The following is a 25,210-nucleotide window of genomic DNA, read 5'->3' as shown; positions in this document are numbered from 1 at the left end:
TCTGGCTGCTCTTCTTGTGCAGGTTCCTCCAAACCTCCCTGAAGTCTGAATGTTGGAATATTCCACAACTTAGTTCTCAAAGTCCCCTCTATAAGAGGTCTAAGAATCCCCTACTTCTCCCTAGGTGATCTCATCCAGCCCTAGAGATTTAGATTTTATTTATTATTATACATTTTTGTCTCCCACCCCAACACTCTTCTAAAATCCAGACCAATGAAATGAATCCACCCATCTATTCCACATTTCATCTTGGATGTCTCATCTAAGACTTAAAAATATCACAAACTGAACCCCTGTTATTTTCCAAATTACATACTCCTTTCATATCCTCTGCTAATGGTTAAGTATACCCTCATAGTCACTCAGGCTCTAAATTTTGGGAGTCAATCCTTGATTCCTCCATTTCTCTCAGATGCCACAAGCAGTTTAATGGCAAATCTTATTGGTTCCATCCTCAAATAAATCCAGAATTCAACCTCCTTCCTCTAAGCCCACTGCCAACACTCTAGGCCAACACCTGAACTGATTTCTTATTTCTGCCCTTGCCTCCTGCAGTCTCTTCTCAACATAGTGACCGTAATGCAACTTTTAAAACAGAAGTCAAATCACATCCGTCCTCTGCTCAAAATGCTACAATGACTTCCTACCTCCCTCAGAATGAATGCCAAAGTCCATCACTACCCACCAAGGCCTGCAATGAAGTACATGCCCCTTCCTCACTAGTCGCCTGAACTACACCTATACCAGCTTCCTCATTGTTCCTGAAACGTGCCATGCACACTTGCCTCAAGGTCTTTAACCTCATGTTCCTTCAGTCTGGAGTGCTCTTTCCTCAGATATTACATGGGCTGCCAGGGAGGCCCTTCCTAGCCATGTTATCTAAAAATCTGAATCTACCTCTTCAGTCATTCATCTGTCTCTTCCCTGCTTTTGCCAATGCTCATTAGCACTTATCTGACCTAATGTACGTATTTACTTATCTTAGACTTGTAAGCTCCACTGAAGGCAGAGATTTTTATCCTATACCTCAGTCCTCCCTAAATATATATAAAATAAATTAATAAATCATTGAATGACTCTTAGTACCATCATGTAGACTGTTCTCAGGTTCCTTCCCAAGTTTAAAAAAGGTATAAAACAAATGAGGATTGTTTTCTTAGGCAAAAGACTCAATTTAACTGTAATATCATATTATTACATATGCCTAGGTCCTCCAGGTACTATGAATTGCATAATTCATATTTGGAGAATATACTTCCTTTCAAAAAATTTCAAAAATTCACTGAGACTCTTTCATCTGTCTTTAACAAGGACTAAGCTACAAATGGATTGAAAATATACTATTTGTCTTCTAAGTAAAAAATTTTACATTACTGCAGAAATTGATCATGTAGCACATAGTGCTGAAGTATAGGAGTGTTTGGCAAAGACTGCGGATTTTACAGAGTATTTAAATAAAAGGCTAATTACCAATACTCAGGTTGAACAGTAAAATTCTGCCTTTGTTCCACTGCAAATCATTTGAAACACTGCAAATCATTCCATTATAGCCACTGCAGGTTATCACTGACAATGGCAGTGAAGATGTCAATTGTTTGACTGAAAGAGTATTTCTCTTGGGCAGTAACATTAGTCGGCATGCATCCAGTACACCTACCATTGGATATAAGATTTTAGTGTTTCAAAGCTTCAGTGGCAGCTCAAAAACTAGAGCAGTTGTTTTGAGACTAAGGAGATCTCAATGCAAAACTGAAGACTCACGTGATGTTTTGCATGTGGTACAAAGCAAAATTTGTTCTTAAAGCACCAGAAGAGCAGGTCCAACTTTTTAGTGACTAAAAACACTAAATGTAGTGACACAAAATTATGGCCTAAAGAAATGAGATCTAAACAAAACAAAACAAAACAGCAAGGACTGAAGATTGAGCTACATCACTCTATCACAGAGATCGGATTAAACTTGGGGGTACATGAATTTCCTCTGTTCATAATCTTTTCACCTTTATCATCTGTTTCTCTACCTGGAAAAAAAGAATATATTGATTAAAGGTAAAAGCACACAATAAAATCTCTGTAATTTGGGAGCAAGAGGGGAAAGGATAGAATGAAAAAAGGATGGTAAAAGGACAGTGAAAAAAGAAGTAGAACTTTGTCAGAAAAGGAGAGTGTTTAGGGAATAATATGGGAAAGAAAGATGAAAATCATCAAAAAGAGAGAGGAAAATCTATGTATTTTTCTCTTCTCATGCCTTCTTTTCAGTGTTATATTTGTGGTTAGCACTCAGAGTTCTGATAGACAATGGGAAGTTATAAAAAGAAGGAAGTTATAAAAAGAAGAACACAGGAAAATATTAAAGGAGAAATTAATGAAAAACATTCCTGGCATTAAAATAACCTGCTAGAGTTTCCTCAATCTTCCAGGAAAGATAAAAAGATACCTAATGCACTGAAGGAGGGGGGGGAAAAAAAAAAAAAAACAAACAGGTGACTGAAAAAAAAATATTTACAACCTACCAAAAATTAAACAGCACACAGATTGGGATTAAATTACAGAGATTTGGTTAATAGGTTTGGTAGAAATACAACTGGAATGTGCTATGGTGAGTGCTGTGAAGTGTGTAAACCTGGCGATTCATAGACCTGTACCCCTGGGGCTAATAATACATTATATGTTTTAAAAAAAAAAAAAAGGGCACCTGGGTGGCTCAGTAGGTTAAAGCCTCTGCCTTCGGCTCAGGTCATGATCTCGGGGTCCTGGGATCGAGCCCCACATCAGGCTCTCTGCTCAGCAGGGAAGCCTGCTTCCTCCTCTCTCTGCCTGCCTCTCTGCCTACTTGTGATCTCTCTCTCTCTGTCAAATAAATAAATAAAATCTTAAAAAAAAAAAAAAGAAAAGAAATACAATTGGAGGTACTACTATTAAACAAACACAAAGAAGAAAACAGAATGTCCACTTTTATCACTGGGAAACATAGGACACACTGGAAGAATTCATCAAAAACAATGAGAATACCCAGATGGACTTGATAAATAATTAAGCAAAATTCAGTTTCCATATTATTCTTTAATAGCTCTAAGTCAACAGGACAGAGCAATGTTAGATCTGAAATATGACTGAATTACAGAAAGAGAAAGCTAAAAGACATTTTAATAAAGAAAAGAGTTAAGGTGATTAGTAGATGTGGGAAAATCTCAGTAAGCTGGCAATTTAGAAGAAATTTTTGTTTTAACACTAATAAAAGCTATTCAAATTGATATGAAATAAAAACATAAGACCAAGTATACGTGTTAGCTATAAGAGAGTTTTCCATAAACACAAGATGAAGTGGGAAAGAAAATAAAGTTGGGGGGAAAATGGGGGTCCAGCTAAGTCCAAAGAACTAGAGCAATTCATTAATAACATTTGGAGAAAAGATTTAGGTATTCAAAAGAAACACCTGGAAGGAAGCCTTGGTATTTATGGAATTCCTCTTTAGAGTAGGATGACTTTAAGTAATTCAACAAGCTTCTTCACAAGGCTTAGGTTTTATATTATTTTAGTCTCTATATTATAAAATATAAATATTTTATATTTATTTTAGTCTCTCTTTAGTTTTATATTATTTTAGTCTATTTTAGTTTTATATTATTTAAACTATTTTAGTTTAGAATAGCACCAGGGCATCTGCCATAATTAATGCACAAAAACTCTTATCTGGAAAAGATATAATTTGTCCAGGCTGACAGTATAATTTGTAATTTGCAATTTGCTACTTCCCTCTCTAAGTACCTTTAAGATGGTTTCCAGAGTTCATTAGCATTTTTATCAGCGAGCCCAGAGAATGAACCAAGAAAGAAAATAAAATGAAACTTCAAATCTGTCAGTTTCACTACTTGTTACCATCTCTGGGAATAGGTTTGGAAGAAAAGGTTGAACAAAGGTCTAAAGGGAAAATGTTTAATTAACTGCAGATTTCACATATACTTACTAATGTATACTCTGCCCCAATACCCCTGGGGAACTTAATACAGAATTTATTTCAGAAATAAATGTCAGGAAGAAACTATCAGGAAAGGACACATACACACACAGTCCCATTCAAATATGGAAATAGCTTCCTCACTAAATGTAAAATAAAGCAAATGCCCACACTGTTCCCAGATGCTCTGAAAACAGCATTCATGAGTAACTACAGCTTGAGAAACAGAAAACATAAACAAATGTAACAGTACATGTCTACTAGTAAGTCTAACCACAAGTGAGGCTGGAGGCCTAGGGACTTAATGCTACTGTATGAAGCACAGTTTGTGGCAACATAAACTAAAACCTTCTCAGAGGACAATTTACCAATATATCTTAAGAGTTTTGTAAGTGTGTTGGTAATTGATCCAATCATTTTACCTGTAGGAATTTATTCTACAGAAATAATCAGAGATGGGCACAGAATCGTGTACAACAATGTTCAATGAATCAGTAAGCAACGGATGAACTCAAGAGTCACACAGACCTGGGCTCCAGTTCCAATGCCCCTGTCACCACTCATCAGCTCTGAGACTTCAAATAAGTATCCCAAATTCCCTGGCCCTCAATGCTCTCATCTCTAAAAATGGGGCTGCCCATCTTTTATAAGATGGCTATTCTAAGTAAATAGATAATGTATGTAATATATGCATTGCCTGGCACATAGTAAATGTTTGCTTACTGTTATTATCCTTGAAGGATTGTTTACAATAACAAAAAATAAATGGAAGCTAAAATTTCAACAAGAAAATTATATAACCATGTATTTGCCATGTGTTTATCCATACACAGTATACCCAAGCAAAATATTGTGCACCAATTAAAAACAAGTTTTATAATAATAACTAGTGATTTTAGGAATGCTGAAGTTATGTTAAATGAATATTCCTCTTTATAATTTCATAAAGTTCCAACCAGGTTTTGTTAAACACATTTAAAAAAAAAATCGGTTAATTTATTATTTTGGATGCTCTGTGGGCATACAACCTCTCTGTATTACAGGCAATTTCCAATCTAGCTTTTACTTTTCTAGGTTTTCAGTTTTTCTATAATGAACATATACTACTAATGAATAAATTTTCTAATCAGAAAATTGTATTATAAAAAGCTTTAAGTTAAGATGTGGAAATAATCTAAGAAAATTCAGTGTCCTAAACATATAACTTGAAGTTCTGAATGTAAAATAAGTGAAGAAGGTAGCACATTTTACTACTGTCAACAATGGGTAGAATATGCCTAATAAAGTAAAGGTGAGATGATAAACACTTACTTTAAACGATATACAAATATATGTGCATAAATAGGTGAAGTAACAAGGACAAGAAATTCGAACTGTCAAGAACTTAGATACAATGATACTGCCTATCCTTTATGGGGCCCTTCCTACAGGATCTATGTACCCACAAATCAGGTTCTGTGGAGTGCTGCCCACCAAAACATCCTAAGAAAATAATCTTACACCTGAAGGCCCTAAAGAAGTTACTAGGTTATGGAAGAAAAGGTTTTTTACCTATAAATAATCTGTTAGAAAAGCACTACAATCAAAGGTAAAAAGGCATTTCCCAAAAAAAAAAAGCAGTCTTTTTTTTTTAGCTTATTTAAACTAAAACAAAGAAAGTCTTCTCAACAAATGGTGCTGAAACAATTGAATATCCATATGCAAAAGAACTGAACTTCAACCCATTTCTCACATACATACACAAAAATTCAAAATGGATCACAAACCTTAGTGTAAAATCTAAAAATATAAAGACTTTTGGAAGAAAATATAGGTAAAAAAAAAAATCTTTGTGACACTGGGTTAGGCAGAGTATTCTTAGAGAAGACGTCAAAATCAGGATCCATAAAAGAAAAAAAATGATAAAATAGAATTCATCAAAATCTGAAAGTCCAGCTCTCTGAACAAATGTTAACAGAATAAAAAAATAACCCACAGACTAGGAAAAACTATCTTCAAATTGAATATCTGATAAAGGACTTGTATCTACAATATATAAAGAACTCTCAAAATTCAATAAAAAAACAGACACAATTTTTTAAAAATAGGCAGGGCAGACACTTCATTAAAGAAGATATATGGGGGTGCCTGGGTGGCTCAGTGGGTTAAAGCCTCTGCCTTTGGCTCAGGTCATGATCCCAGGGTCCTGGGATGGAGCCCCACATCAGGCTCTCTGCTTGGCAGGGAGACTGCTTCCCTTCCTCTCTCTCTGCCTGCCTCTCTGCCTACTTGTGATCTCTGTCTGTCAAATAAATAAATCTTTAAAAAAAAAGAAGAAGAAGAAGAAGAAGATATATAAATGGCAAATGAAGATACTGAAGATCATTAAATAACACTATCTATCTATTAGAATACAGTGTGAGAGAACTGACAATCCCATGTGCTGGTGAGGCTGCAGAGCAATTAAAACTTTCAAATATTGCTGATGGGAATGCAAAACAATAAAGCCACCTTGAGAAACAACTTGGCAGTTTCTTACAAGGTTAAGCATATATTAACCACGTGACCCAGCAATCAGTCTTAGGTATTTACCCAAGAGAAATGAAAATTTATTTTCTTACAAAAATCTAAACATGGTTTACTATAGCTTTATTCCTAATCAACAAAAACTGGAAATAATACAAACGTCTTTAAACCAGTGAACACGTAACATTCACTCAAACACTGGATTACTACTTAGCAATTAAAAGAACATATCATTAATACACACATCCAACATGGATAAATCTCAAAGAATTATGCTAAATGGAAGAAACAGATCTAAAGCCTCATACTATATGATTCTATTTTTAGAGCATTCTGGAAAAGGCAAAACTACAGGGACAGAAAACAAATCAGTGGTTGCCAAGTGCTAAAAGTAGAGAGAGGATCTGACTATTTTAAAAAGGCACAAAAGAGAATGTGGGGATAGGACGGAACTGTTCTATATCTTGATTGTGGTTGGTTACAAGACGACATGCATTTGTCAAAACTTAAAACTGTACATTAAAAAGGGTAAATTTTTCTGTATGTAAATGATATCTCCATTTTTTTTTAAAAGCATTAAATACTCATGTCATGTTTAAAACCACTGGGTAAAAATTACAAAGTAATGGTCTCTCTCCACTCTTTACTTTATAAATACAATTCAACCACTTAACCTCCATAGAACCTTCCTCAGAGGAAAGTTGATTCCTGCTGAAGTTAACAATCTGCTCTGGTATTCATAATGATCATAAATACTCTCATGCATCATAAATATTCTCAGTGATAAGACTGACTTCAATGTTAAGATTTCATTTCATGATCTGTATCAAAAATTAGGTGGTCCTGTCTCCATTGTTCTCAGTTTCATGAAGGTAATAGTACAAATGGTAACACTCAGAATAAGGCCTTTCCATCTAAAAGGCTTTAAGTTTAGGCTTACCTTTGGTACTATTTGTGAAAGCTGCTGGACATCCATTGCATCTATTTCTTCTCCTGAGACTGACTGGGAAGTTTTGGAATACAATCCCAGACGACTAGCTAAAGGGAAATGGGAGAGAAAACATATTGAACAAATTAGTTTTGCTTGCTAAGCTAGTCAACATAATGCTCACTTAGTATGATTTGTTATCCATTCTTTTTTTAAGTACAAAATGCCTTTATACCAAGGGATCACAAGACAAATTACTAGCAAGACAAACCTATCTGAATTAGTAAAAAGTCTGGGGTTTTCTGTTTGTTTTATTCTTGTTTAAATTTAAGAATAAAGAGTTTTCACAATTTAATCCATCATACCTAAGCACTGAAACAGGGCCAATCAGGTTTTGCTTAGTAGCTCAATTTTAATAAAGATCAAAATGCATTTTAGGTAAAGACTCTAAAGCCAGACAAAACAGTACTGGATCTGTGGTAATCATGTAGTTATATGTAAAAGAAAACAGATGTTGGAAAGTTTTTCTAGCTTTATTCTTCCCTCTACCTATACCACTATGTTTCTGGTGATATATTCTTAGATAACATAAACTGTGAAACTCCTATCCCAGTCTCTCCACATATTAATAAAATCAGAATTAATGGACATTAGCAACCTGTTTAAATTTATCAGTATGAATCACAGTTTACAAACTCCAGATTAACTTTCGGTACACTTTTTCCCCTTATCTATCTATCTCAGGGGGCCGGGGAGAGGTGCAGAGGGAAAGGGAGAATGAGAATCCCAAGTAGGTTCCATGCCCAGCACAGAGCCTGATGTGGGGCTCCATCTCATGACCCCGAGATCATGACCTGCCCCGAAATCAAGAGTCAGATGCCTAACCAACTAAGCTATCCAAGAGTCTCTCCTCATATTTCTTTTCTTTTTTTTTTTTTTTTTTTTTTTAAGATTTTACTTATTTGAGAGAGAGAACGTGAGCACAGGGAGTGGAAGAAGGAGAAGCAGGCACCCCGCTAGCAGGGAGTATGTTGCGGGGCTTGATCCTGGGACTCTGGGATCATGACCTGAGCCAAAGGCAGATGCTTAACCAACTGAGCTATCCACGCTCCCCTCTCCTATTTCTTAAGGTAATCTTTAATGGCATTCAAACAATATAAGCACATACATGATTTAACAACAGAATATAGACACAAGCTATTTTCTTCCAAATCAGGTAGAAGTCAAAGTCTGCTTTGAAAATTATCCTCAAGTTTAAAGGGAAAACTAAATTTCATGTTTTCTTCCATGGGCATAATCTAGTGCTTTTATCCAACAGCACAGTGGATTATGAGGTTAACAATAATCAACTATTCTTTTGTGAGTAAAACCTAATGTGATTTCCTAACAGTTTAGTTATGTATTTTCAATTAATACTACTACTTCTTAACCTAAATTTTTTGCCCACATTTTTAGAGTATGAATAAAACTATCCATTTAAATTGTATGTCAATATTATGCATACACACTTTATATATAATGGCTCACAAAACTATGCACTGCGGTTAAAGAAAAATGATTTAAAAAAGAGAGGGAAGCAGTCTACTTATACCGATTGCAATGGCAGTCTCCTGTGAGTCTCCAGTAATCATTTTTATGGATACTCCTGAGGCAATGAGTGTTGTAACAGCTTCTTTCACACCAGTTCTAGGAGGATCAATGATTCCCACCAGGCCAAGAAATGTCAGCTGTCCCAGTTCAGGACCAGAAGCTAAAGCAAGAACTGAGGAAATGATAAAATCCAAAAAAGAAAATGTGAGTCACAAAAGCATTACAATCTACTTGACAAAAGCTAGAGACAAAGAAATCACTTAAGACTATAACGTCACTGTAGCTATTATGTAATCATTAAATATAAAAATTATTACATGTTAAGACACTAGTTCAATGGTTCTAGATATGGGGTGGCTTAAAGCTATTAAAAATTAAAAAGAGTAAGACTAAAGAATTGTTAAGCAGAGAAGGCAAGTAAGGAGTGAATAAAGAATGTTTTTACAAAGTGACTACACACAGCTCCTCTGAACATCAAGTATTAGTTCTTTAGAAAATATAATTAGGTATTTGGAGAAACTATGGGTTTGTTGAGCTTTGAAAGTCAGTTCTAAACAGACACCTCTGAAGGGGGTTGCTACTAAATGTATCTTCATCTTTCCATTTTACAGGTCTTCAGAACAATTCAATAGCTTGAAGAAAAGTCTATATTAATTAATTATACACAACATATAACAATTTTGTAAATGACAAACCCCGGGGGGTAAATTAATCTGTAAAGTGACTGCACAACACTACTAACAGTAGTTCAGATTCTTTCACTCTTTTCATAACATTAGTAAGTATTCCTTACTTGTAACTTTGGTTCCCTAAGAATATCTAACACCGCCATATCATTATTGGGAGTTTCCCATCATCCTTGGGCACTTGAGCTGTAACACAAAATACTGTTCATTTCCAATATCATTTAGCTTCTTCTCAGAATTCTGCACCTTTTGGTAACTATCTTATGAGTCAAAGGGATGTGTCTCCATTTGGAATATTATTAGACTGAACAATTTACGGGAGAAAACACAAAAAAGCACACTAACTAAATGTATCTATCTCATGGAGAAACTGAAAACTCATAACCAGATCACAAGCAGTATCAATTCTTATTCAAGCAGAAGATTTGATAGATTAAATATATTTGGAAAACTAAGGTTAGAGGCAAATGACTTTTATTTCCCCAACATCAGAGTCATACATCTATTTATGTAGATGTAAGCCCCAAAAGCTTTCACCCTGGAGAAAATGAGACACTTGATAGTCCCTGGTGTTGCAACAGAGGTAGAAAACAACTACAAGGGAACAGTGAGTATCAATTCATGTGTCAGTAAACCCTAAGAAAGGGAATCAGCTCCTAGAGCTCTCAGTGGAGGGGTGGTATTAGCCTAGAGTACTCTGTATTATTATATATTGTATTTTATTATCCTGTATTCTATATGAAAAGAGTTTAAAAAGTGTGAAACCTCTGAAACTTCTTTAGTGTCTCTAAACCCAAGCCAACTTTGGACCCTCTTGCTGTGAGCTGCTAAGAACAAAACTCTGCCTTTAAAGCTACAAGAATACCTTTCTAAACCTAGCTCATTATAACAGCAAAAATTCTGTACATCTATCCAAATGTTTTATAACCAGAGACCCCTGCTTAAGGGAATAAGAGGAATATTTTTTATATTAAGTTGCTTCCACCTGCCAGGATTGTGTTTGACTTCTACTTTGTAAAAATGATAAGTTTAAGGAGGCCAACTCTTTCAATTTCCTTTAAAGAGACTACACAAGTATATATATATTCCCCACAAGCAGGCCCCAACCCGTTTCTTCAATCTTACACATGCTGTCCCCAGAAGAAACCACCTAATGTGTATATGCATAGCAGACCCTCTCTCCCCATCACTGTTCAGTCAGCAATACAGACATAAAGCAGAATCTGGACACTTCTTTCCACTCTGGAGAATGGCAAGGGAAGGAGGTGAGCAGAAGAGAAACAAGTAAGGAATCACCTCAGTTTAAAGGGCAAAGTAGAGCCTTAAAATATTAATATTTAGGAAAATATTTTAGATCTATTAATAGACAAGACAGTCAAAATGATGAAATAAGAAAGAAGTAATACCACTTTACCTTCCTCCATCTCCCTTCTCATAAGAAAAACTTGTCTAAAATAAAATTTCTATCACCTACTCAGAGACTAACACAGGTGTGTAAGAACCAGAAATTTCACATTTTGCTACATTCCCAACTTCTTGTGTTTTGGGGGCCAAATAGCCAACTAAAACTAAAATATAACACTTCAGAAATGTTAGGATCGAGTGGAAGAGCTCCGAAGTAAAGCACAAAATCATCTAAAAATAAAGGAAGGCATCACTGAGGAGGGTGCAGGGATAGGTGAAAAAGGTGAATGGGATAAAGAGGTACAAATTTTCATTTATAAAATAAAAAAGTCATGAGGATGAAAAGTACAGCATAGGGAATATACTCAATAATATGGTTAAGAATGCTATATGGTGACAGATGGTGACCACGCTATTAATGGTGAGTATAGCACAATGTATAGACTTGTCAAATCAATACGTTGTATACCTGAAACTAATATAACATTGTATGTCAACTCTACTTCAATTTTTAAAAAAAAAGAAGAAATAGAGAAAGAAAAAAGAAAGCATTACCTTTCCATCCTAAGGACTATGCTGAAATGGCCTTACCTCGGAGTCCTGCAGAGCCCATTCGTGCCTTCTCTTGTTGGTAGAGATCTCTCTGCTGCTGGGTAAGTGTCACAGTTTGCCCTTTGCTGTAGTATGTAGTACAATACTTAATCACTTGTTCATAAGCACCCTTCATAAAACAAATCTCTGGTCCATCCTAAAAGGAAAAAACAGCAAATAAATTCAAGTTAATTTCAACTTATACATATCTGCCACTAGAGGCCAACAATACATGGCATGCATTTCTCATAATCCCCAGCGAGTTACTCAAGCCTAACTAAGTAAGGCTCTGAGTGGCACCTGAACTTTGAAGATTAAAAGCTCATTTGCGGAAGCTTTCTTTACCCACTAGAGAAAACAGCATCTACTTTCCACCCTCACCTCCATACACTGAAGGCAATGTTATACGATGCCCTGGATTAGTCACTTTGGGGTTTGGGGAGAGCCTTACAACCTAACTGGAAAAGGAAAGAGATCTATCACCAGCCCACAAGCAGTGGTTCAGGCTTTCTATTAGTTGCTAGTATATGTACAAATGTATGTGATCCCATTTAATTCTCACAACCACCTTATAATTATGAGTATTATCAGAACCTTTTACTTTTTATCCTGGCAAAGCATTATACAAGAGTTTACAATGAAAAACTACAGTCGCCTGTCCAAACTTTCTTACCTCTAGTCCTACTCCACAGAGCTCTTTTAGATGTTTCTTGGCATTTATCTCCATGTTCTTAAATACATTTAAACAGCTACTTTTAATACACATTGTCCATTGTGACAGGCTGATAGTTTGGACACTCCTACTACCTATTCTTCCACTCCCCATCATCAAAATATAGTTAAAGCAAAGTTGTCAGTACTTTTTTTACTTTATGACTCCTCATTGCTGAACGAAATAATAGTCACTAGAACAGTTCACAAACATCCCACTTCTTGCAGGTACATGACAGGAATGTATTTCCCTGCCCCTCTCTCCCATTTTAAAGTCAGGCGTGACATTTTTTTTGTCGATAAATATGAGCAGTATTGTGTCACTTCCAAATGGAAATAATGTGCTATTCCTCTGGCCCTACTAGGGTAGTGTGGGCACACAGAGATGCAGCTTCCATCTGCCTGGGTCCCCAGGTAACTAGCAAGCAGATACTAGAAAGTAGGGAGGCAAGAGGAAGGTATGATGTTGTTTCCACAGCCTATATAAATCAAATATATTTCTTTTCCTGTTTATCTTTTTAAAAGTTTATAACTTCCTTTTTTATTTGCTTAGTTTTATTTGTACCTATTACTAATTATCCCCAAACTCTTCCATGCGAAATACAGCCCTTTTCAATGGTATTTTTCACATGATTAAATGAGCAGGTAAGCTATTCCTTCCACATTATTACTGAGACATCCTCCTTTCCTTTCTAGTTCAAGATGGTCAATTTGTAGGCCTGCTCCACAACCAGTATCCAGGAACTTCTCTTCACCTCTATCCTGGGGATTCTTTGCACCATTCTCCAGGTTAGAATTCTTTGGGTTTTAAGTCTTCCTTTTCCTTATCTATTGTCTTATCTTGGAATAAAATATCTGCAAGTATCTAAGAAAAAGTGTGTGGGATATATATTTTGAGACTTGGAATATCTTAAAACACTTTTATTCTATCATCACATTTTTAAGTTCAACTGAGAATAAATTTCCTCTCAATTTGAAGACATTCCTCTATTATCTTACAGCCTCCAGAGTCCAATGTTACAACTGGAAAGTCTAGGGGTGTCTGGGTGGCTCAGTGGGTTGAAGCCTCTGCCTTCAGCTCAGGTCATGATCCCAGGGTCCTGGGATCGAGCCCTGAATTGGGCTCTCTGCTCAGCAGGGAGCCTGCTTCTCCCTCTCTCTCTGCCTGCCTCTCTGCCTACTTGTGATCTCTGTCTGTCAAATAAATAAAATCTTTAAAATAAAATTGAAAAGTCTAAAGAAGCTAATTTAAATCTTAAACCTTTGTATATGATCTTGCCTCCTTTCTGGCCCCTAAACCTGTGGAAGCTTTTAGAATTCTCCTTAAGCATCCTCAAATTTCTTGATTATGGGTACTGTTGTGTTTATCCCCACCCTTCTTTAACATAATTCATTGTGCTGAGCAGCTGGTAGGCAATTTTATTCTAGAAGCTGAGGTCCTTCTTCTGGAAAATTTTCTGGTGTTATTTGACAAAATCCTCCCATTGGGGGGGCACCTGGGTGGCTCAGTCAGTTAAGCAGCCAACTCTTAGTTTTTGGTTTTAGCTCAGGTTGTGATCACAAGATCCTGAGATCAAGCCCCACATCAGGCTCCCCACTCAGTTAGTAGTCTGCTTCTCCTCTCCCTCTCCCTCAGTATGCTCATGTGTATGCGTGCACACTCAATCTCTCTCTCAAATAAATAAATCTTAAAAAAAAAAAAAAGACTTCCCATTTTCTGTACTCTCTTCCTGTTACCACTATTAGGTGGGTGTTTGCTCTCCTATTTGTTTTCTGATTTTTGTACCTTATCTTTTTTATTAAGCACCTCTTTGACCTTTCGTTCCACTTTCTGAAAGATTCCTTGACTTTATTTTTAAAACATTCTATTTAAAGTATTTTGTTGTCATTTTCTATGGTCTTTGGAAATTTTCTTCAGCATCTAACATTATCATTGTTTTTTTTTTGTTGTTGTTGTTTTTTAAAGATTTTATTTATTTATTTGACAGACAGAGATCACAAGTAGGCAGAGAGGCAGGCAGAGAGAGAGGAAGGGAAGCAGGCTCCCTGCTGAGCAGAGAGCCCGATGCGGGACTCGATCCCAGGACCCTGGGATCATGACCTGAGCTGAAGGCAGCGGCTTAACCCACTGAGCCACCCAGGCGCCCCATTATCATTGTTTTGCTGAGACCCCTTTCTCTGTTAGTTTGGTCTGTGCCTTTCATGCTGAAGATTTTTCCCAAGTATCTACCAATCCCTGATGGTCCATTTACATTAAGACAGAAGAAATTCAAGATCTAGAAGCTCTGTGGGCATTGACAGGGTTTATCAAATGATGGCCCTAACTGTAGGGTGATGAAATAATGACCAGGAGTCAGTAAACTCTACCACTGAATGAAGAACTTAGTTAAGAACACTTGGTACTGGGCACCTGGGTGGATCAGTTGGTTGAGCATCTCCTTCTGCTCAGGTCATGATCCCAGGGTTCTGGGATTGAGTCACACACTGGGGTCCCTACTCGGCAAGGAGTCTGCTTCTCCTTCTGCCCTTCACCCCCAGGTCCTGCTCGCGTGTTCTCTCTCTCTCTCACTCTCTCAAATAAATGAATGAAAAAGAAAAAAAAAAAAAAAAGAATATTCTGTACTAGGGGCACCTGGGTGGCTTGGTTAGTTTAGCATCCCACTCTTAATCTCAGTTCAGGTCTTGATCTCAGTATCATGAGTTGGGGCCCCACATTGGGCTCCACACTGGGTATGGAGCCTACTTAAAACAAAACAAAACAAAACAAAACAACTCTGTACCATTGGGATCTCCCTGGGACCAGTCAGCTTCTCTACAACTCTTCAATCTTCTTACTTATAGAGTGAGGGCATGGAGACCTCCCTGCAGGCATTCTAAGAAAGTGGAATTAGGGCTAGAGGCTTATCCTTCAGGACAATGACTTGCCCTTAACACTGTTTTCAGTTGTAAGCCTTAATTCTGCTCTCCACTCTTGTCTCCAAGATGCGATTTCTGATATTCTACAGGGGATTAAGAAAGGGGGGGGGGGCTAATAATGATCTGGCCTAAAGAAACAGAAAAGGCACTTGGGTAAGTTCTACTGGATCCTCACCCATAATTTGAAACTGATCTCCTATTTTTGGCTCTCTGCCTTAGTCCCCATCTTCACTCTGAGTCTTCTGTACATTCCCTTTTTTATATCCTTTATACACTGGTTGTCATTTTGGCAGGTTCCAGAGAGAAAGTGTAAATAAATGTATACTGACATGCTCAAATACAAGACTTTTTAGGACTAACTATTTGAGCCACTGGGATTATTTTTAAATTGGTAAATATGCCACATCTGTGCCAGGCTGACCTCTTCTACATCCTGAGTCACTTCAATGGGTTTGGATTTTTGTTGGTTACATTGTCTGGTTTTGTTTTGTAAGAGAAATGCTTCAGATCAGCAAATGAGAACAATCATCACACAAATCTTTCCAAACTTATATCCTGTTTGCTGCCTATCTCCCACTCCCACAACTAAGAAGACCAAACTGTAACACATCAAAATACAACTTCCAAAGTACAACTCTGATGAAGTTACATTCAAAACTGCTAAAGTCAAATTATTCAACTTTACATAGCCACATTATCTTGAAGTACTATGTGATCATACCTATAAAATGTAAAGAAAGAGACCTTCCAAATAAACTCATACAGATATTCTTGCTGTATAACTCATGTCGAGAGACATCAGCTGAAAATTATATAACTCCAAAACAATTTTTGAAAACTTTATGTTACAAGGTTTAAGTAGGCTCCATTACCAATACGGGCTTGAACTTAACAACTGTGAGATCAAGAGTCGCAAGCTGCACCAACTGTGCCACCCAGGCACCCCTTACGTTATAAGGTTTAAGTTATGTTATTTTTACAGTTTTATTTTCACTTGTCTCCTTCCCAGGAGTTCTTAAAAGTTTTTAAAGATTAGACAGAAATCTTTTTCCCCCTCATGAACAGACTTCCTGGCAGACAACCATTCACAAGTTCAATGTTGGCCAAACTGGCCTTTCTTTAAAAATAATTATGTTTCTGGAGTGGCTCAGTTGGTTGCGTGTCTGCCTTTGCATGGGTCGTGATCTCAGGGTCCTGGGATCAAGCCCCACATCGGGCTCTCTGCTTGGTGGGGAGCCTGCTTCTCCCTCTCCCTCTGCCTCCTGTTCCCCCTCCCTGTGCGTGCTCTCTCTCTCTCTCTCTGCCAAGAAATAAAAACTTTTAAAAAAATCAATTACGTTTCCTATTTATTATGGGGGTGAGGGGAAAATCCTCTCACCCATTCCTTCTACAGAGATGTAATGGTTTCAAACTATTTGCTCACAGGTAAAAACACATAACCAATTATTAATTCCTAATAAAGAAAATATAAAAATACAAATATGTATATTTTAAAGGCAAAATAAGTTTAAGCATCAAGCTGGTAATAGCAACTATGAGTGACATAATTATACACTGCAGATACACTTACTACACTACTCAGTGTATTAAGAACTCATATTACACTAACTTTGTAAACATTTCCAAAACACCCAGGAACAAAGTAGCGGCTTGAAATGTCAGTGCATGCCATTTTGCCAGTTTGTAACCTGGATCAACTAACATGAATTATACACATTTGGTAACCACTTTTCCACAAAATAATGTGGTTCTATTTGTTCTGAAGACAAGACATTCCTTCAGTAAAAGAACACAGATTGACACCAGAGGGCAGAAACCTATAATACATAGTCATCAGCAGCTAAAATGTTGATAGACTCTGGTGTCACAAGTTCTAGGACACTGAGACCAGGCTCCAGCTCATTTTAAGATGTTTGCTCACACAGCAAAATCTGATGTTCCTACACATGAATTCAAAGAGAACATGAGAACAACAAGAATGAATTACTATGAATTATATACACTTTAAAACAATAGACCTCTGTTACGCTCAATGATTGTTTAAATCTCAAGGTGAATAATGAATACAACACAGTCATCTACATTAAATAAGATTTAGTAAGTCCTCTTTACATGGAAGGGTACCTGTTGAGTTCGGTGTACACACTTAACAGCCATCCACTTTTGCTCAGAGCTAAAAGGATATTCAGCTTTTCTGATATAGTCCTGTTGAAGTCCGTCAAGACCCATCTACATGGCACAAAAAGAAAGTTAATTCTCACCAACATGTGACTATTTTTTCCTTTAACAAAGAACAAGGGTCACAACTTACAGCTAAGCTGGCTAGAGATACCTGGGTATTTTTCAAATAATGGTGACAGAATAGCAGTACTCTATCTATATATACCACATATCTCTGAAGGGCAACATACATGATCAAGATGAAAGCCTAGGTGTGTAGATATAGTCTAAGGCATGCTACCTGGACCATATGTAGACCAACTCTTCACACCAACTAAATTAAAATCTCTACTGGCTCAAATTCTGGAAGGAAGCAGGATACAAATAAATAAAGGTACCCAACCAAGACTGAGCATGTATGTTTATGATCAACAGATGCTTCAATTTCAATTTCTTACTTTTTAGAGATTCAAATGTATCTATCCTGTTGCTTACCACCCTACTCCCTTACATCCTACCACTTGTTATTCTGACCACTACCAGTGTCCTGTAGCTGTTCTTACAAATACCCTCTACATTATCCTCCAAATATTCAAAAGTATTTTTTAAACTACTGAAAAACCTAAATTATTGCTTTTTGTTGCCTCTTTGCTATCTACTGAAACATGTTCAGACTCTTCTTCCTGGCTTTCAAAGGTCCCACCATGCAGTCTATTTCACAATCATCTGGGCTACTCAAACTCCTTTTTTTTTTTTCATTCAAGTTAACCAATACATAAAGCCAACATGCATTCTATGCTTATTTTTTCCTCCATGCTTTTATCCTTGCTCTTTTCCTAGCTTATCTCCTATCTAAATCCTGCTTATCCCTCAAAGCCTAGGTCTCAAGTCTGAATTTGCCCTGTTCAGCTCAACCTTTAAGACTTAACTATCTGCTATACTGGTCTAACTTGTATTTGTTCCAAGGATGTCAGTGTCAACTCCCTACCTAAAATGTGAGGTCCCCAGTCATAAGAAGGTGGTTTCATACTCTTTATCTCTTAAAAAAAGGTAAGAGTATAAGTATAACACAGTAAATATGGTTAATGGATTGAACTTTTAAATATCTTTCAAAAAGCTATACAATGCTATTTTAACTATAATAAAGAAACACAGCTTTTTGTTAACAAAACATATATTCTAAAACTATCAGTTTTATATTATTAAAATATATATAATAACCTACATTTCTATATTGAATCTCAATTCAAACAACCTCATTTAGAGGTATTCTGTTTCACACAAGTCTCAAAATTTTCTAGGACTGCTCTTAAAAGTAGGAGTTCTAATTTTTGTTATGGGAGTGACAAAGGGGACTTAAGGTTTCTCATTTAATCAAATGTAAGACTTAGAAGAAGACATCAACTGGGATAGATGCCCCAACACAAATTCTAATTCTACACTCATTTTAAGAAATTGATAGTAAAGGAAATAGGAAGACTAGAGAAAGAAAAGCCGATTTCTCATGAGGGCCTTAACATCTTTACCTGAAAATACTTAAAGAATGTTGCCTTTTACTCGTTTGGAAATCAGTACTTCAGCAATTATACACATTTAGAAAGCTTGCCACACAAAACTCTAAATATTATGGAAAATATTATGAGAACATTCCTTCATAAGAAGAAATCCAGTTACTGGCCATTAATTTGGTTCCTGAATGTATGGGATAAAGGTCTACTGAAAAGGCTGTATTAGCTCTGTATATCCGGGAAGAATAAAACTGGTTCGCAAAAGGCATAAAACAGTGAAATACTACTGAGGCTTCAATCCACACCTAAAAACCATGAATACTGAAATCGATTAGCCTCACATTCTCATTTGAAGGTGATGTCTCTTATGTCAAAGAAGAGAAATCAGGCACATACCTTCATTGCCAGAGCAATTAAGGCTCCTTCCGTTGGCTTCCCCATTAGAGTGTTGTTTCTAATTACAGCATCATTGCATACACAGCCCGCCTAAGAGAAATACACAGAAACTATGAATCCATCCCTGCATCCTAAGTCATTATGAAAAGTCACCTTCTTAGAGAATATTTACCTCAACAATTCTGCTAACAGCTGGGTTATAGAATCCATGAACAACATCACCATCAACAATCACTTCCCCAAATGGATTGTAGCCAACACCAGTAACCTAAGGAACATAAAGTGGGGTCAGTAATCCAACTCATAGACAGTGACTTATAAAACCCAAAAACTATAATGATTGTGTTCATTTCATTTTATACATTATGATACTATTAGCATATATACTTAGAAAAGCACATGTCTAAAAGAACATTTAATAGTTAAAAGAACATAAATTCTGGGGAACCTGGGGGGTTGAGTTGGTTAAGTGTCCAACTCTTGGTGTGAGCTCACGTCACGATCTCAGGGGTCATGAGATTGAGCCCCATGCTGGGTTCCAAGTTCAGCACAGAGCCTGCTTAAGATTCTCTCCCTCTCCTTCTGCTCTTCTCCCCACTTCATGCACACTCACTCTCCCTCTCTCTAACAAAATAAATAAAATCTTTAAAAAAAAAAAGAATATAGATTCTAATTTTCACCATAATAACAAACCTCGAGTTAATTATATGAATAAATTATTAGTAAAATGTATGGTGTATTTTAAATAGAAATATATTGCTAATATAATTTTATATTGTTTCTACTTAAAATATACCATAACAAAGGATAAACCATTAAAATCTCTATACATAAACAAGCTTAAATTTATGTAACATTACATTTATAAACATAGTAAATTTTCCAAGAATTCAAATCCATTTCCACATCTAACATTCGTGATTAATCTGAGACTCAAAAAAGGCAGAATTCTTTTGGCAAATATACAGGCCCAGAGACACTGCATTTATTTTAGCTCCTGCAAACTACATTAACATAGTATATTACATGCCAGTTTTAAAAATCAGAGGTAGAGAAAAGCCAGATACTTTTTCTGTATGGCTAGAACTAAATCAATAAAAGTTAAATTTCACAGTAAAAATAAGACAGTTTAGAGAGAAATTCACAGTTAATGCTTGACATATGAAAGTATGGGCTTAAAACAACAGAAATTTATATCCTACCTTCCATACCTGAACCATACAAGCACATATAACCCCAATGACCCTGAATCATCCAGAAAAGGCACATTCAACAACACAGTATTAGGTATCCTTACCTAAATCTAACACCCCAAATATCAATAGTCTAATTTTAAAGCCTATGTAAAATGGAACTGAATAAACCTAAGTACAACTTCCATGATTTATCTAATGATGCAGTAAGTTGGATGCAAATACAATTTAAAATACTGTACCCATCTTAAGTAGTATGAACAAACACACCTGCCAGAAATCCTTTCAAGACTGGGGTGAAACTGGAACTTGTCCTTGAAAATTAACTTAGCTTGAAAATTAGCCAATACACACAGATGACATGCACTTAATAAACTGCCAAATATATTATTTTTAAAATAAAGTAATTCATCTATTCATTTATTCTTTCAACAAGCATTTATTACTATGAGGCAGGCCCTGTGTTGGGCAACTGAGTTATGCTCTATTACAACTTATAGTATAAGGAAGAACAGAAAATTTTACCTGGGCTGAAAACTAAGAGGCATTGAGTGCTAGGAAAACAAATAACACAGGGCCAGTTCTAGGTGGTCAGCAAAGCTTTTTAAAGAAGTGGGGTTGAATGTTTATATAGCAGCAATGTTCACAATAGCCAAACTATGAAAAGAACCTGAATATCCATTGACAGATGAATAGGTAAAGAAGATGTGGGTTACACACACACACACACACACACACACACACACACACACTCTCTCTCTCTCTCACACAACGGAATATTATGTAGTCATCAAAAAATGCAATCTTACCATTTGCAATGACACATGAAACTACAGGATATTACACTAATTAAAATAAGTCAATCAGAGTAAGATAATTATCATATGATTTCACTCATATGTGGAATTTAAGAAACAAAACAAAGGAGCATAGGGGAAGGGAGAGTAAAATAAAACAAGACAAAATCAGAGAGGAAGACAAACCATAAGAGACTCTTAATCATAGGAAACAAACTGAGAGATGCTGGAGGGGAGTGGGGTGGGGGGATGGGGAAAGTGGGTGATAAGATATTAAGAAGAGCATGGGATGTAATGAGTACTGGGTTAGTTATGTAAAACTGATGAAAATCACTGAACTCTACCTCTAAAACTAATAATATACTATATGCCAATTACGTGAATTGGAACGAAGGAGGGGAAAGAGGAACAGAGGGAGGGAGACTGCGACTGAGCTGCAAAGGATGAAGACATAACGGACTGTCCTATGCAATGAGAAAAGCGCCAAAGGGCCTGAAGTAGGAGGACTTTGTCACACCAAAAGAACCATAAAGCCATGCATCTGGTGCCCGGAAAGCAAAGTGAAACATGAAAGGATAAAGAAGGAAATAAGGAACAAAATACATAGGGGCTTTGAAAGGCCATACTTCAGGACCCTGGTCACAATGGAAAGCCACTAAAACATCTGAATTAAGGGAGTGACTTTCTAACATTTGGTTCTAAAAGATCTCCCAAGAGACGCCTAGGTGGCTCAGTTGGTTGGGCAACTGCCTTTGGCTCAGGTCATGATTCCAGACACCCGGGATCGGGTCCCGCATCAGGCTCCCAGCTCCATGGGGAGTCTGCTTCTACCTCTGACCTTCTCCCCTCTCATGCTCTCTTTCACTCTCTCTCTCAAATAAATAAGTAAAATCCTTAAAATAAATAGATAAAAAATAATAATAAAATAAAAGATCTCCCAAGATGCATATAGAGCAAGAAGAATTTGGTAACAAACAGCTAGGGGAGACTGAAAGACAGGTGCCAAGGATGATTCAAAGTTTCTGGACTATAAAAATGGAGTTTACAAGTGCAGTGGGATCAAGACTGGTAGCATAAGGAAAAGGCTCTGCTGATGATGAATTTACAGCCCTTATGAAGACATGACAGCAGAATTGTTAGAAATGTCTAAACACCAAGTTTCTTAACAAAGAAATACTGTTGTTAAAAAACAAAATTATACAGTACCTCAGCATGCAGACCATCCGAAGTAAATATGTGAGTAACAGTCATTTCATTCTTTGTCAGTGTTCCAGTTTTATCCGAACAAATCACATTACAACAGCCTACAGAATAAATCATTATACGTCACCAAGAGTCAGTGAGAAATAAACAAGTATACACTGAAAACAAATCAAAGACTCTGGAAGCCTTTCCTGCTTCTCTCAATTTTGTACAAATCAAGTTCACTGATAATTTTCTTGTTTTCTCTCATTATGCTTTTCACCACCATAAAGTACGTTCTGAAATTAAAATTTAAAGTGATAAATGTTGATGTTTTCTTATTAACTTGCAACTGAATTTCTACAGAGCTTCTCAGTATTAGCTTTATATTGTAACTTTATATAGTTTTAAGGGTACCTACCTATAAACCCATATAATTTTTTCAGTCAGTATTTTAAGGTATTTTGCCTTCTCAATATTATAGACTAAAAAATTAAATTCAGTATTTTTGGACTCCTAAATTTTTAAAAAAAGAAGTTTCAGAGCATACATAAAGTTAATTTATAGCAACATTTAGCAACTGTTGTATATTATTGTTCTTATCAACAAATTCAACGGGACTATGACACCCTTAGACCTATGATTATCAATTATCTTCCTTGAGATGTCAAAAAAATTCTATTAATTTTACTCTAAGGTTTTATTTGTTATATAGATTTTTTTTACATGATTTAAGAATTAGAACATCCATGACACACAGATTTCTCTGAAAGTCCCCTGTCCTAATTGATAGACACTTTTAATGGCCTTTTCTGGTCCTGAAAACCATATTTAACTTTGCTACAAGTCAAACACCACTATGCTAGCCTCTTAAGACAAAAACTGCAGTGACCTGATGATGATTCACTGTTGATGTAAACTAACAACTATTGCTTAAGTATGCTCGTAATACCATCTACTTACCCAGAGTTTCGACAATAGGCAGTTTTTTCACAATGGCCCTCTTCTTCACCATTCTCATAACACCAAGGGCCAGAGTCACTGTGACCACAATGGGAAGACCCTCGGGAATTGCTGCCACAGCCAAACTGTAACCAATATATACTTAGTTTTCAAGTATTAATTAAATAGTACCTACAGCAATATTTTCAATTGGTTGTTACTTAAAAAAGAGGCTACTAAAAATACAAAAACGCTCAAAAATGGCCTTAAGAGGAAAGGAAAGTTGATTAACATTTACTGGATACCTACTAGCTGCCAGGTTAAGTGCAGTGGTTGAAGAATGTAGGTTGTGACATCAGATTGCCTAGATTTATGCCCATGGCTTCACCAATCTTTACCTGTTTGACCCTGAGCTATTATTACTACACCCCCACGGTTTAGTTTTCTTATCTATAAATGCAGTTAACAGTAACAAGTATTCAAAAAAAAACCTTATACGTGTCTGTTCATAGCAGCACTATTTACAACGGCCAAAAGATCACTGTAATGTCTATCAACTGATAAATGGGAAATTGTGATATATCCATACAATAAGGTATTATTCCACCATAGAAAGAAAGGAAGTACCTTTCTTTGTATGATGGATACATGCTACAACACAGATGAACTTTGAAGATATTATAATAAGTTAAAGAAGCCAGATACAAAAGACACATATTGTTTTTATTCCATTTATATGAAGTATTAACAATAAGCAAATCCATAGAGACAGAAAGCAGTTTAGTGGCTGTCAAGGGCTATGGAGAACAAAGACTGGTGAGTGATTGTCCAATGGGCACAGGGTTTTCTTTTGGGGTGATGACACTCAGTAATGACTGTGGCTGTACAAGACTATGCATGGACTTAATTCTATTGAATTGTACATTTTAAAATGGTAAGTTTTATGTATGTGTATTTCATCATAACAAAAAAATTAATTACTGTTCCCTTTGCAATTAAAAAAAACTCAGGGGTGCCTGGGTGGCTCAGTGGGTTAAAACCTCTGTCTTTGGCTCAGGTCATGATCCCGGGGTCCTGGGATCAAGCCCCACATCAGGCTCTCTGCTCAGCAGGAACCCTGCTTCCTCCTCTCTCTCTGCCTACTTGTGATCTCTCTCAAATAAATAAAATCTTTTAAAAAAATTTAAAAAAATAAATTAACTTTCTATTTTTTATCCCATTCCAAATACCACCTCTTGACTTGTCTACAGGAATGCGTTCCTGTTTTTCATTTTAACATTGCTGCATCCACTGCTTCTACTCACCAATTTCTATTACCTACTTTTTCTTTAGCATAATCTAACTTGATAATCCTTAGCATCCTGTTCTGTAAGCATTATTAAGCTTTCATGCTCTGTTTACAGGTTAATTCTAAAATTTGAAAGCCAATGAATGACAAAATATCACTGGCTAAATAATGTACATACACTAAGAGTCAAGAAATATGTGCCTATCAGGGCACCTGGGTGGCTCAGTCAGTTAAGCACTTGACTCCTCATCTCAGCTCAGGTCTTAGTCGCAAGGTGGTAAATTCAAGCCCCACACTGGGCTCCAAAGAAATACATTCTATCAGTAATACTTCCTACTCTCTTTTGAACTACTCTATGCTGAAACAGAATCCTCTTTTCTTAGGCTTCCATTAACCCTCCCTGTATTAGGGGGAAAAAGGCATCATTGTTCACAATCTAGATCTAATGGATCTTT

The 25,210-nt window shown here is 36.4% G+C and overlaps 1 protein-coding gene across 2 annotated transcripts in view; it reads right to left on the bottom strand.

Annotated features, from left to right (window-relative positions):
- The window catches only part of LOC111154932 (ATPase secretory pathway Ca2+ transporting 1), a 157,307-nt gene that overhangs the window by 12,669 nt on the left and 119,428 nt on the right, over nt 1–25,210 (bottom strand). Inside the window, exons 12-19 of one of the 2 annotated variants that reach the window (XM_022514888.1) lie at nt 23,489–23,613; nt 22,550–22,647; nt 19,526–19,621; nt 19,354–19,443; nt 17,402–17,518; nt 11,663–11,819; nt 8,983–9,153; nt 7,404–7,501 (exon numbers count right to left, since the gene is read on the bottom strand). In XM_022514888.1, coding sequence (XP_022370596.1) covers nt 7,404–7,501; nt 8,983–9,153; nt 11,663–11,819; nt 17,402–17,518; nt 19,354–19,443; nt 19,526–19,621; nt 22,550–22,647; nt 23,489–23,613 — 952 coding nt within the window. The remainder of the gene's footprint in view (nt 1–7,403; nt 7,502–8,982; nt 9,154–11,662; nt 11,820–17,401; nt 17,519–19,353; nt 19,444–19,525; nt 19,622–22,549; nt 22,648–23,488; nt 23,614–25,210) is intronic. The other variant, XM_022514889.1, reaches the window with a different exon arrangement.

The sequence above is a fragment of the Enhydra lutris genome, unplaced genomic scaffold, assembly GCF_002288905.1.
Source record: "Enhydra lutris kenyoni isolate GAN:26980312 unplaced genomic scaffold, ASM228890v2 scaffoldscaffold39, whole genome shotgun sequence".
Classification (NCBI taxonomy): Eukaryota; Metazoa; Chordata; class Mammalia; order Carnivora; family Mustelidae; genus Enhydra; species Enhydra lutris.
The sequence above is the reverse complement of the archived record's forward strand: the minus strand, read 5'-3'. Positions and strand labels throughout refer to the sequence as shown.